Source organism: Microtus ochrogaster, unplaced genomic scaffold (assembly GCF_000317375.1).
Source record: "Microtus ochrogaster isolate Prairie Vole_2 unplaced genomic scaffold, MicOch1.0 UNK11, whole genome shotgun sequence".
In the NCBI taxonomy this organism is placed as follows: domain Eukaryota; kingdom Metazoa; phylum Chordata; class Mammalia; order Rodentia; family Cricetidae; genus Microtus; species Microtus ochrogaster.
Window position 1 is genome coordinate 6434668 of NW_004949109.1, and position 14534 is coordinate 6449201.

At 38.6% G+C, this 14534-nt stretch overlaps 1 protein-coding gene across 1 annotated transcript in view; it reads left to right on the top strand.

Annotated features, from left to right (window-relative positions):
- The window catches only part of Skap2 (src kinase associated phosphoprotein 2), a 158087-nt gene that overhangs the window by 92883 nt on the left and 50670 nt on the right, over positions 1-14534 (top strand). The window contains exons 5-9 of the mRNA XM_005366607.2: positions 2361-2438; positions 3479-3562; positions 9133-9257; positions 10124-10187; positions 10549-10683. Coding sequence (XP_005366664.1) covers positions 2361-2438; positions 3479-3562; positions 9133-9257; positions 10124-10187; positions 10549-10683 — 486 coding nt within the window. The remainder of the gene's footprint in view (positions 1-2360; positions 2439-3478; positions 3563-9132; positions 9258-10123; positions 10188-10548; positions 10684-14534) is intronic.

Below are 14534 nucleotides of genomic sequence, written 5' to 3' on the forward strand. Positions count from 1 at the left end.
AGGCTGGCCTTGAACTCACAGAGATCCGCCTGCCTCTGCCTCCCGAGTGCTGGGATTAAAGGCGTGCGCCACCACCACCCGGCTTTTTGTTATCTGTTGAGGTTTGTTTTGTTACCTAGTTTGTGGCCAATTTTTGACAACATTTCATGAGGTGCTAAGAAGAAGGTATATCCTTTTATGTTTAGATGGAATGTTCTATAGATGTCTGTTAAGTCCATTTGAGTCATAACATCAGTTCCCTTATTTCTCTGTTAATTTTTTGTCTCACAGACCTGTTCAGTGGTGAGAGTGGAGTGCTGAAGTCTCCCACTATTAGTGTTTGGGTTTAATGTGTGATTTAAGCTTTAGAAGTATTTCTTTGACATATGAGGGTGCCCTTGTATTCAGGGTATAGATGTTCAGTATTGAGATTTCTTCTTGATGGATTTTTTTTGTGACTAATATGAAATGCCCTTCTTTGTCTCTTTTGATTGATTTTAGTTTGATGTCTATTTTGTTAGATATTAGAATAGCTACATCAGTTTATTTCTTAGGTCCATTTGATTGAAAAAATTTTTCCCAACCCTTTAGTCTGAGGCAGTGTCTGTCTTTGAGGTTGAGGTGTGTTTCTTGTATGTAGCAGAAGGATGGATCCTGTTTTTGTATCTAATCTGTTAGCCTGTGTCTTTTTGTAGGTGAGTTGAGTCCATTTATATTAAGGGATATTAATGACCAGTCATTTGTATCTCCAGTTAATTTAGTTTTTGTTGTTGGTGATGTTATTTTGTATGTTTTCCCCTTCCTTGGAATTTACTGCCATGAGATCATCAATTGTCTGTGTTTTTTGTTGATGTAGCCAACTTCCTTGGGTTGGAGTTTTCCTTCTAGTACTTAGTGTAGGACTAGGTTTGTGGCTCGGTATACAGAAGGATTATTCCACAGCGGTGAAGTGATATAGTCACCCTCACAAATTTGTTTCTCCCCTTACTGTTTCTTCTCCCTTCCTTCCATCTACTCTCTACTTGTTTCTGGTCAGTAAAGTGTGAATCGAGGGTTGGAATGAATGCTCAGCAGTTAAGTGCATTTGCTGTGCTTGCAGAAAATCAAGGTTTGGTTCCCAAGACCCGCATGGTGGCTTAAATAATTTGTGATCCCACACTGTCTTCTGTCCTTCAGAGTTATTATGCAGATATGGTGCATAGACATGCCTGGAGGCAGAATACTCATGCACATAAAAAAATTAAAAAGAATTTCACCTCAGAATAACTTGTTTCCTCCTGAAAATTGAGACCGTTTAACTTTATTACATTTATTTTATATGTGTGCATGTGTCCACACACCCAATGTGGGTCAGGGACAACCCACAAGAGTTGGTTCTTTCCTTCTACTTGGTGTCTCCTGGGAATGAAACTCAGTTCATCAGGCTTGGCAGCAAACACTTTACCTGCTGAGCCATCTCAGTGGTCCCAGAGAACATTTGTTTTGTGTTAAGATAATATTTGCCCCCTGGAAGTCCACAGATTGTGGTACTACTACTCAGTGAGACCCAGGCATTCCACAATACCTTGATTAACTTAATGCTTGGTCCAACTCATTGTCCCCTTAGATATAATTTCTATATAATTTTTAAAAATATGTATTTTTTTATCATCTCTTTGTCTGTCACATCTATCTGTCACATATTACCATGAGTTTCTAACTGACTTTAACTTAAAACTTGATCTCTGATTTTTTTTGTTGTTGTTGTTGTTTTTTTTTTTGTGGAAATTCACTGTTTATGCTACTTCTATCCAGTGATCTAGTCTTAGATTCTTTGCCTTATAAAAACCTACAGCATAAGCAGACTCACACCTCTTGCTTTAGGGTTGCTATGAATTCAGGTCGGGGTGGGGGGAGAGAATTTGATGTGGACTCAGGAACACTGTGTTTGGTTTTGGGGGAAATCACTTTGTTTTAGTTGGTGGAATAAGAATATACAGGTAAGAGTTGATACACATTTACACTCTTGAAGAGCTAATCCAAAAGAAATGTGAAGGCGCATCTGCGATTTATTTGAAATCCCTCACCTCTCTACTGGGATTGTTGTGTTTATTTGTTATAGTTCTGATTATTGAATATAGATGGAAAGTATCACTCTTTTGAGGTAGCTCAGCTACAGCATTTACTGCATTTGTATTTACGAACATGAATTTATTTCCTTAATTCAAGATTTACAAGAGGAGGGAAGGGAGTCTATGGGATGGATTTGAAGTAAGGTTGCCAGATCTGATTTGAGTAATTGCAGTGATTAAAGGTACCCTGACCGCAATGAGATGAGGTGAACAGAGCTCTTCCAGAGTGAATTGCCTACCCACTGTTTTCCTTTCTCTCACTCCCTACAGGAAACCAGTTTCCTCCAATTGCAGCCCAGGACCTTCCTTTTGTCCTAAAGGCTGGCTACCTGGAAAAACGCAGAAAAGGTGAGCTGTAGGGCTAATAAGGGCTAATAAAAACACTAAAGCCTTTTGTTGTTGTTGTTGTTGTTTGTTTGTTTTCTATTCTAAGATAAAATGTATTTGTGACGTACTGCAGAAGAGTGTTCTCTTTAGGCAGTTAAAGGATGTTAGAAAATGTGGGTGACCTTATCCAGACATGAAACCCCACTTTCAGTTTTATAGTTTTTTTTTTGTTTTTGTTTTTGTTTGTTTTGTTTTTTACACTAGCAAAGTATTAGGTCTGGTTTTCAGTGCAACCTGAGGTATTTGTAAGTGATTCAAGTGCAGTGTCCTGCATCTTCTGGGAAAGCTTCAGCTCACGACTGTGTTCTCAAGGTTGGAGTTTCTCACCACTAGCTCATGTGGGCCCCCTACGGCTGACTGGCACACACTGGCCTGCTGTGGTTCAGAACAGCCTGGCATCTCACCTGCTGCTGTCTGTTTCTCATTTCACCATTCCCTCTCCATTGGCCTTGGTAGCTGTGGTTTGGCCAGGTGGTCTCCTTTCAGAACCAAAAAAAAAAAAAAAAATGAAATCTGGGGGCGGTGTTATGATATGAGGAATGAAAGCAGAAGAACTTATGACCGTACAGCTTGCTGTAGCTTTTGTGCAGACCTTCTAATTATATTCCACTTGTACTTTTTTTTTTGTCTTTTTAAGCTGAAAGAGGTAGTAGAAATTAACCAAGCCACCCTCTCCTTTCCCTTTCCTGACAAATTTGAGATAATCAGACCCACAGATCAGCTATATCAAGAGTGTGTCATCAGGTGCCTTTTTGAGACTGTCTCTGTAGGGAAAGTCTGGCGGCAGACAGCTGAAACAGTCCTAAGTGTGATGTTCCCCATCTCTGCTGGACTTTATCCATTGCTGCTGCTGCCTGTCCTTTGGGATGGAACATACAGATTAATGACAGTGGTGACAGGAAGCCCAGCAACTGTACTAGCTAACTTTCCCTCGTGTGGTAAGGGAATGGCGTTATGTAAGTCATGCACAGTGTCTAACCTGCTCATTCTGCTTTTTGCAGATCACAGCTTCCTGGGGTTTGAGTGGCAGAAGCGGTGGTGTGCTCTCAGCAAGACAGTGTTCTATTATTACGGCAGTGATAAAGGTGGTGCTGGCTTTTACTCACATCAGTTTCCTTTGCACGCGTTTCTGACCGTTTTCCTGCAGTCTGAACAGAAGACAACAGTGGAGAAAACACTGAGACGTTTCTGTAGAACTGGAGAAAAATGAGATTCGTGATGATATGAGATAAAAATTTTTGAAGGCAGGAAAATTGTTTATATAAAATTTAATGACATAGTACTTCCTAGCCTGACTTTACAGATGCCAACAGCAAAAGCAGGCGTGTATTGAGTTTGCTATATTCCAGATACTGTATAAGTAGTTTATCTACCTACATAAGCAAGTCAACTAGTGTAACTCATTTAACACACAGCCCTTCTATGAAGTAGGCTCATTACTAGCCTACTTGTTTACTGATAATGTTTTTTATTAACAATATCAATTGTACATAATTGCCACAGCCCATGTGGCTTGGGTAAAGTTTTGTCAATTTCCCTTGGGTCTAAGGTCTCAGTCCTTGGCATGGCTGTGTCCATGTCAACAGTTCACATTCACATTCATTTAGGATTTTACTCAGAGCCTCCTCCATTCCTACATTTAACAGGTTTCACTGTGCCATTTTATTCCTGTGCCTGATGCATTCTGATCACATTTGCCTTCACTTCCTGCACCCTCTACTGCTAAGCCTCCCTCCCCTCCTTCCTCCCTTCCCTTCCTCACTGCCCACTTCTACTATCATTTCCTCCCCCTCCTTCCTCTCCCCTCCCCTCTCCTTCCCTCCCCTCCCCTCCTTTCCCTTCTCTTTCTTTCCCTTCCCTGTAAGTTTCATTAGAGTAGCAGCAGCAAGGGCACCTTGCTGTAAGTGGCTATACCACTGGAGGAAATGTCCCTCCTTCTCCCACCCACCATTAACTGCATATGACTCCTCAGGAAGCAGAGCCCTGTAGCACCCATCTGCTGTGAGCATATCCATGGGTCCAGACTTGTGCGGTTATCCCATTTATTTTAATGTTAGGAAAACAAAGGACCGAGAGGCTAAGTTTGTGTGATGTCCATTCTCAGAGTGGTAGAAGGCAGGCCTGGAATTTCTTTATGGTTCAGGCTTGTAACCACTGTACACCCTGTGTTAACTTTCATACTCTACAACTTCATACTTCGCTAGCATTAGTTAATAAACTTTATTTGCTAACTAATGCCTAATTTTAGTAATAGTTCACATAATTTTAGCTTTCTTATTTGAATAAGTGAAGCTTCAAAATAATGAAATTTTATATATATATATATATATATATTTCTAGTTTTACTTTTTCCCAAGGGAAAGCAGATCAAAAGGTGTATATTCTAAAGTACAAGCTATTTTTTTTATAGAGATAAACAATAGCCTAGGTGGTAGGTTTGACTAAAATGTTATGAAACCATTGTTTTATATAATAAATATGCAGTAATGAAATTTTTATGAACAATGTACACACACATATGCAATTTGTATGCATTTTATAGAAAGCCATAAACAGTGAAAATCTAAATTAGGAGGAAAGAAATAAGTAATGTTTATTAAAGCAATATCTAGATGCAATTATTGTATTTCAAATAAATTTGAAGTTTTACATAATACCAGAAGTTGATCTCACCTTTTGGCTGGTGGTATTAATGACCTTACAGTTCAGTGACCTGTCTGGATTCTCTAATTAACATGTTCTATGTAATGATGGCTCCCGTGAAGTAGTCACAGTTTACAGAGCGTGCACTTCCTCCGTCTGCTGCTGATGGTGTCAGGAAACTCATCAAGTTCAGTTTTGACCATTGCAGATCGAATGTGAAATACCATTATAGAAATGTTTTCTGTACTATTATGAGTTTAGATAAAAATCTTATCATTTCTCACAAAAAAAGAAAGAAGTTTCAAATACACATGGCTTTGGTTCAGTTAGGCTCCTCATTTCTATGTACTGAGGGACAGTGATTACTAATGTCAGTGTTAGTTGAAACCAGCAAAATTTCCTAAAACTCAAAGGAGTGTTTGAAGTTTTCTAAAACTCCAAAGGCCAATGTCACATAAAGAAATCAGCTAGAACCTTTGAGATAGTAAATTTCCACTCCTGTTCTTATTGCTAGACCTTACGGTGCTATCATTCTTAACATTTTGCATTTTAAGTGCTTTGTGACCCGTTAGTTCCCTCAGCCCCTTGTATTTCAGAAGCTAGGATTGTCACATCCCTTCCCTTGTTGGTGCCTAAAGCCCCAGCCTGTGCTGCACCACCAGGGCTGTGTCTTCCCAGGTGTCCCAGGTCTGTTTGCAGCAGTTCTTTTTTTCCTGGAATCCTGGTCTTCTCTTCAGGGACTCTGGAAAAAAATGTGCCTTTTAACATTTCTTAATTGCTTGTTTGGCATGATCCTGGTTTCCTGCCACTTCATCTTTTTCTGGGAAAACATTATCAAATAACATTTTAATTTTCTTTTGTGTAATCAGGTAGCTAAGTTGTACAGCTTTATGGTGTGTGTGAACTTTGGAAAGAGTTATTTAGATGTATGAAAACTGTAAACCTCTAAGCAGGTAGGATTGAGATAAATGGTTCATAGAGGCATGAGGCGGGGTTGATACCACTCACTAGCTTAAGCCATACTTCGTTACTGTTTGACACATACATAGCTCACATTTTCTACCTTATTGTGTGTGCCAAAAACCATATTGACCTATCAAAGTAGTAATGGCTTAGAAAGAGTACAGCCATCCTCCAGGGTTTGTAATGCACTTACCTCTATATCCATAAATATCTCTATATTTATTATTCATAGCCATTCAGGTCCTTAAGTAACGAATATATATAGTGCGTGTTTTATCACTTTGTGAAATACCATCCATTCTCCCATCTCCTTCCTTTCCCTGTGACCGTTGTAAGCCTCATTTATCAAGCAGTCTACGCCCTAGAGATTCAGATTCCCATCGAGGCATTCATTCATTCATTCATTCATTTTCTCATTTACTCACACTTTATTTGGTAAACATTTGCTAGATACTTGGTATAATAAACAGTGGGAATCCAAAGATACTTAGAGATGCTCACTGCTTGAGCTGTTGTGAAATCAGAGGCGTGGCTAGGCAGATAGACATAAATTCAAGGAGGTAAAATAGGTAATTTAAATTAAATACCTTTAGATCACAAAGGAGTGAAAACTAACTGCTAGGGGCCTTTGGGAAAACTTCCATGTGATACGGACATTTTATTGGGCCACAAAGAATGAATGGAAGTTCATTGGATAAAAGCCATAATTTTGATTATGTGTCTACCCAAAATTTGTATTTTGGAGCCACTTCCAAAAAGGTAGTGTTAGAAAGTAGGGCATTTAGAAGTGATTGGACCATGACGGCTCTACCCTCATGAATGACCCAATAAAAATTTTAAAGTGAGCTCTGAAACCCTCTGCCTTACAAGGCCACAGTTTCTCTCCCCTCCAGAGGATGCTGCAGCAGAATGTCCACTTGCAGCAGAGGGAAGACCCCACCAGATGTTTAACCTGCTGGCACCTTGGGCTTGGACTTCTAATCCACCAGAACATTGAGACGTAAATTTCTGTTGTTGATAAATTACTCAGTAACATGTGTGACAGCAGAGCAGTCTGTCCGTGGACTGAAGTGGACATTGCAGGAGAGGGAAGAGCAGAAGTTCAACACTGTGGGTAGGATAGTGTGGGGAGCAAAGCTGGAACATAGAGGGGAGAAGGAAGGAGCGTCCTTACATTAGAGATGTACAGCAGTCTTGTTTCTCTGGGAGAGCTGAAGGAAAATCTTTCAAAATTTCACTGGGCCACTTAAGTATTTTGCCTACTATTACTTTCATGTTTATTGTAGTGGAAGTTAAATTCCTCTTGCATTATAAGTGGGTCATTGACTGGTATTTGTGGAATACCTACATTTGTAATGTATGTATGTTTATTTCAGTTAAAAGATCTGATAAAGTGTGCTATTAATAACTTTTGTCTTAACTACCAGCATGTTGAAAGTGCTCAGTATAAATTTGTTGAGTGAATGGTTTAGTTTTCTTTAAGAATGGTCGAAGAATCAAATGTGTTTAACCACTTACTGTTTTTCCACTCTTCCTTCAGTACTTTTCCAGTTAGTTATTTCACGAATTATGTCTGGGGAACCCCAGATGTATAAAGTGTTCTGTGGATGAAGGAATTCCGTAGATGAGTCATGTTTACACATGCTGTATGTTACATTTTTCTCATAGAAATCCAGTTGGTATGTAAATATGCTAACGGCCTCAAGAAAGGTCTGACTATATAATCTAGACTCATGAAACCCTGAACTTTTGGGGTTTTGTCAGTACTGAGGATATCTTGTGCATAGTAGGTGATGCTTTACTGCTGAACTATGTCCCCAACTCTGTTAACTTGGTTTAATTCATCAAAAAGCATCTTTAACATATATGATCACAGAATCACTGTGCTGCCTAAAAGAGCATACATTGGACAATGATGTGGTACCCTTTCTTCTCTGGTCTTTGCTTTGATGCAGGATCTCCCACTGTAGTCTAAGCTGGCCTCAAACTCAGGATCTTCTTGCCTTAGGTCCCTTGATGATGTACAGGCACACACCTGGCCTAGAATTTTCAAAGTATAGTCTTGTAAAACTTATAGTTGGGTATAGAATTCTTCAACCAAATAAAGTTCAAAAATTTTAACTGGAATTTTTTAGCCACCTAGATAAATAATTTATGAATAAATAGATTGTTCAGACTTAGGTCATTCCTAACTCATATTTTTTCCCATTTGACATATGGGCAACATATGATCTCCAGGGCTTTACTTTAGGTGCTAAATGAGCGCATTTAAGAAAAGAAGGTAGGTATTTTCTGTTTACCTTGATTATGAAAGCATTTATGTTCTTAGCCCTGAGCTCAAGGAAAGCAGCAGTTTGTTCCTGTTTCTGATTTTGATGCTGTGTGTTAATGTGGAAGATAAACCTATTGCTGTGTAGCTTTCCTGTCAACATGGCACAGCCCAATAGAGAGAGCAAATGCGCTTAGTTTTGAAGTAGTAAACCTTTAGTTTCTGCTCTAGTTTGTTTATCTTTAAAGTAATACCTAACCAAACTGAAGCTATCTTTCCTTTTGACTGTACTGCAGTAGATTCAGGCCTGCTTCCCCCGTTCCCTGTCCCTGGCTGGCTGAGGAACGCGTTAGAAACCTGATTGGCTTGCCTTCTCACGCCTCTCCAGACATACTTGGCTCTTACTTCATGCTTTGCTTCCTTTTTTTTCCTTTTAAGATTAAAAAAGAAAAGAAACATTTCTCCAAAGGGCCATTCCACCTTGGTGGTGCTGCTGGGGGAGAGCAGGACAGTAAATAGGAAGGCCCAGCAAGCTTCAGGTAGAGCAGTTCTGCCGTTGGCTCCCTGAAACTAACATTTCTAGCACATTTTAAGTTCTAATGCCTAGATTTTTCCCTGTGTATTTCCCTGCCTTCTTCCTCTGGTTCTCTAACACCTTCACAGTTTAGAATAGCTAAAGTGGCTGACTGAAATTTCTCTCAAGACTTGACCAAGAAAATTTCAATAAGAGATAATCGGGCACTTATAAGAAAACTCTAACTTTGCTTTTATCGTCTGTAGACAAACAGCAGAAAGGTGAATTTGCAATAGAAGGCTACGATGTCAGAATGAATAACACCCTCAGAAAGGATGGAAAGAAAGATTGCTGTTTTGAAATCTGTGCTCCTGATAAACGTATCTATCAGGTTGGAATTTTTATGTTGTCTTAAAATTAACTTGATAAGATGTTCTGATTTCATTTATGGAGACATTAACATTTTATTAAAACAGTTCCCTGCCATATTAACAATAAAAATAGTGTTTTGTACATTCCACATTCATAAAAGGAGGAAATACATTTGAAAATTTCTGATCAGTTCAAGTGATTTATCCTTAAAAAAGATCAAATGAATCTGTAATTTATCAATTACATCACATGTAACATTTTATATCTACTTTAATAGAACTGTGTGATTTCCTAAAAGAATTACATAGCAGAGAGAATAAAATCATCAAAGGAAAAATATTAGAGTATTAATACATATTGTATTGCTTAGGGGTGTGGGAGAAAATGAAGATAAAGATGTATTATCAGCTCTACAATTCAAGAGCCATCAGCGAGGCATCAATATGGAATGTATGTTTAATAAGTTTTAAATATCTGAGATTGCAGTTGAAAGCCAGTTAATTAAGTTGTCAGGTAGTGTGTTGGAATCTGACAAGAACATTTTTAAGAAAACTGTAGCTAGCAGTGTAAAGAAATTCATGGATGTCTTTTAATTGTCAAGGGCAAATTTTGTTCATCAGTTCAGCCTTTGACATTGATGAAGAGAAGCAGCATTTTTCCCTGTGCAGCTGCCAGCTGCTGATCAGAGTTTCAAATCCATCATCCTCTGCTTCAATTACATAAATTTGTCAAAATTAACTGTACATTATAAGAAGCATCCTTGCAAGAATAGTATACCTAGACATGAAAAGAATTGCTAATGTTCTTAAGAAATGATAAGAATGCAGCACACCTTTGCATTGCTGCTACGATTTCGGTTCTTATTGTTTGAATTTTTTTCATTAGTTTACAGCAGCTTCTCCCAAGGATGCTGAGGAGTGGGTCCAGCAGCTGAAATTTGTATTACAAGGTAAGAGCATCAGTTGAACATGTTTTCATGTTCCTTAAATATTGCTTTAGGAATGGGTTGAGTTGGGTTTTCACATATAAATTCTTACTGACGTCTGTGAGAACGATCAAGAGAATACTGACACAGTCTCTTGGATAACATGGTCCATTCACTTGGGTTTGTTTATTAAAGCAGTTTCCCTTGAACACAGTTGGAAACTTGAAGACTCATGCTCTTCCAAGCCCATTTAAGCATGTTTTCATTTGGAAGTATCATGGTAGCTTGTGGGTATTCACTTATGGGGTTGTGTTCATTTCAGAAGCACAATCCTAAATTTCTTTTGCGTTCTTTTAAATTTTGCTTCACAAAATGTGCTTTGAAGACATGGGATCCGAGGTGATTCCAGAGGATGATGATGAAAGAGGAGAATTATATGATGACGTCGATCATCCTGCCCCAGTCAGCAGCCCATCAAGGAGCCAACCAATAGATGACGAAATTTATGAGGAGCTTCCAGGTATCTGTATTGTGGTGATGCACTGACAGAGATCATGGCTCTTCTGATCTGTATTTGTGTTTATGCCTCTGCATGCGTGTGTGTGTGTGTGTGTGTGTGTGTGTGTGTAATTTGTCATCAAACTGACAACTTGAGTAGGAGAATGGTGAGCGATTAAGAACAAAGACAAAGAAAGCCTTCAAAACTCTGTTTTATGAAGAGGTGTCTGCTTGAGGCATTTCAAGTACAAGTATACACTTATGAAAAGTGAGAGGGACTTAAAATGAAGCAGATACAATCCTCATCTCTTGGGACTTTTGGCTCATTAGCATTGTTTATGCTACATAATTTTTTAATTAAAAATTGACTTGCCTTACAGTTTTTTCCACCAACTCACACATCATTTTTTTTTTACATCTTGGAATTTCCATTTAGCAGAAGTTCTGTGCACACTCCATATGTCGCCAGCTTCTGCTCTCCAGTCCTCTCTGCTGGAGGACATTGCGTTGTCTTGGAGGAATGTTGTTGAACTGTAAACAAAGGTCTTTGAGGCTTGAGAAACATTTTTTTCTAATTGGTGTTTTATCAAACAGGAAATCAAAAGGTTTTCTTACTTTAAAAACTCGGGCCTGCTAGAGTTGCTACACTGGAGTAGTGTTACACAGCAGAATTAATTACCTCTTGGATCCTTGACTGTGTGATTTCTAAGACAGGAAAATAGTAATCTGAAATTTAGGATTCTTGGCCTGTAACAGCGCTGAGAATTGTGTGACTAACACCCAGGTTGATTTGCTCTTTTCCTGCCTATTCACAACCAGTAGAGCAGAAAGGGAGATCTTAAACAATGTAGATACAGGGGCTATATTTCTCTGACTAAGCAATGTAGTACCATAATATCAATTCCAAAAATTGATTTTTAAAATGCTTAACCTGTTCCAAATTAATGTCCAAATATCATTTTCATCACAGTCAGTAAAGTGTAAGACTTAGAGTAAAAACTTTTAAATTCTGACTGTATTATTTATTAGTTCAATGATATTATGACGATTTCTTCATCTATAAAATGGGCATACTATTACTGGGAGAATCAACTGAAGTAATTCAGCCCAGTGCTTCCCTTGTCCAAGTCTACAATAAATATAACATCATTATTTTTTCATTGGGTACCTAATGAATTCTTGTAAATGCTTCTGTGATGTTCTGTCCAAATAATAGTAATAATCATAGCTACTATAAAAAGTACACATGATCTATGAATTATATCATACGTTTCTGCGGGAAGATGCTGAGCACAAAAGTATATTTGGTGGGAACAGTGACCTGTGAGCTCGAGTTGTGTGTCTAGAGCCTCACTTCCTGGTTTATCCCAAGAAGTGGTGGCTGCTACAGCATCACTTACCCTCAGGTAGAGAACATCTTTGGCTGTTTGATTTTAGTCTCTGTATCATTGATACAGTTACTTCAGACTTTAAAAAGGACTTGCAACAGGACTGAGAATGTGTGCTGTTGTAAAAGCAAAGCATGGAGCCTTTAAACATGGTTTACTGTCATCCCCGTTTCTGCCCTTTAAGACTTCACAGTCAATGTATTGTGTTACAGTTGCTGCGTTAACTGCTGAGCTCTGGTTCCTTCAACTGCTCTGTTCTTTCCCCAACACCAAAGGAAAAACTTGACTGAGAACTAAGATCAAATATTCAATTGTATCTATAGCAAAGGCTCAAGGAAGATCTCCTGTTAGTAGCTTGAGACTTTAGAAATATGAGTGAGACATCTTATGTTTCCCTCACTACAGATGTTCTTCCTCATCCTCTCTCCTCCCCCACATACATATATTTTTTTGGCCCAAAGCCAAATAATTGGTTATTCTTTAAGTAGTGTTACTTCTTGCCGTAGTGCTGGGAGAAATTTAAGCTGCTATGAGGTTTCTTTGCCTCTGCCTGGGATTCCCCAGTCGCTGTACAGAGTGATTGAGCTTGATAGAGCCTTCAGCTGTGCCCCGGGAGAGGCGCTGCTGTGAGCAGCTGTGGAATGTCTCCTGCGGCCTTCTTCCCACGTCTGCACAGTTCAGCAGGTTTGTCAAGCTGAAGCCCGCGGCTACAGAGGGGATTTTTCTCAAAGCAGGCCCTAAAGTTCCCAGAGTTAGGAGTTTTGTTCATTTAAAGATTTGAAACTGGGACTCCTGTCTCGGAGTTAGGATTCAAGCTGGTTCTCGCTCTTCTGTGAAATCCGAGTGTCTCGAGGTGCGTGTTATGAGGAGCATGGAGCACAGCCTCAGCCTGCTGGTCTCTGTCTAGTTCAGTATGGGCAGCGTTTGTCTATGAAGTCAGATTGGTCATGCTCCCAAAATTAAATAATAATACAATTTCCACACAGTTTTCTGTCAGTTACATATTGTAGAAAATGAGCCGTGCTAGCGGAAAGGTGAAGCCCACAGATCTGTGTGAAGAAAAAGTCTAAGCACTGACATGCCGCTTTAAACTGAAAAGCTCTGCTCTGAGAAGGCGGGACCTTCTCTAGTCAGTGTGTTTTAATGTGAAATAAATGTTCACTGTTTAAGTCTCAGCAGTAATAAGAAAGCATTGCTTAAAAATTATGTTGTAGACTATTTCCTGAAGATGTTTATAATTCTGAGAGACTGTAAATGGTTTCACAGGATTTTTTTCACTTAGAATATTCCAACTTTATTGCAGTACTTTCTCTTTAATTTTTTGTTCATTAATTTTTTTAACTAACTTCATAAAAGAACAAGAATAAATGTCTAGATTTCTTTCTATTTAAGGGTTTATACAGATGTGTGGAAGAGTTGAGGAAAAGTTTTTGGCTTTTCTTCAAGTACCCCAATGTTGCCATCTTTTTTTTTCTGTTTTATTACTACTTATTAGCATAGACTACTAAGTTAGATTTATGTACATTGTGATGTTATATAACAACTGGTATGTTGGCCAAAGTATGTTGAAACGATTGATGACATAGTGATGAGGTCATCTGGCAGAGTTTCAGAATGTATGGTCAGTTTATTATTGGAACTGCCGAAGAACACTTTTGTCGCACTGTGAATCTCGGAGGCAAGGAACAATACTTGGGAAATAGTTTCAGAAACCAACCTAGCTTGCTCCTCCTCATCTTAGTGAGTTGTCTGACCTTTTCCCTTTAGTGGCGGGAAAGTGTATATTAACAACAACATGATCTCTCCAGGCATAGATTGAGTAGAATGGTAACTCCTGTTAGCCTATTAACTGTGCCACTTTCTGGGGAGCTGCACTGCAGATGTCTCTGGCAAGAGGACTAGAAGAGAGAGGGCAGCAGGAAGCAGGAAGATAAATTTCTGTTCCATTAACCTGTTTTTTTCTGTGTGTATGTGAATTCATTTTTTTTTTTCTGTAATGACAGATTGAACGATTTGGAGCCAGCAAAGGGTGTTTTTATCCTTTGGTCATTCAATTACACTTTAAATTTATTCAGTCCAACTATCTGCATCTAAAATGGAATATAAAATAAAATGCAGCTATACATTTTTCAATGAAACTATTATGTACACATAAAAAAGAACAGTGTTTGAGTACTTAAATTTGAAGTCGTTTCCAGCAAGTGAGCACAAATGCAAATTTAATCAATAAATAGTTGTAAGCCCCCCAATACATTTTAACTTTATTTCCCTTTCATTACTCATATCACCAAATTAATACCAAGGTTATAGGGACCTTGCAGTCTCTAGCACTAACACTGTTATAACTGACTATTCCTGACTTCAGTTTTTTCCATTCTTTCTTTGGAAGCAATAGAAAGATGTCAGTTAACAGTCACAGATCCATAGTGGATTTAACATGTTAGTATTATTGTTAGTGCAGTAGGCCTGCTACTATTCTTAGTTT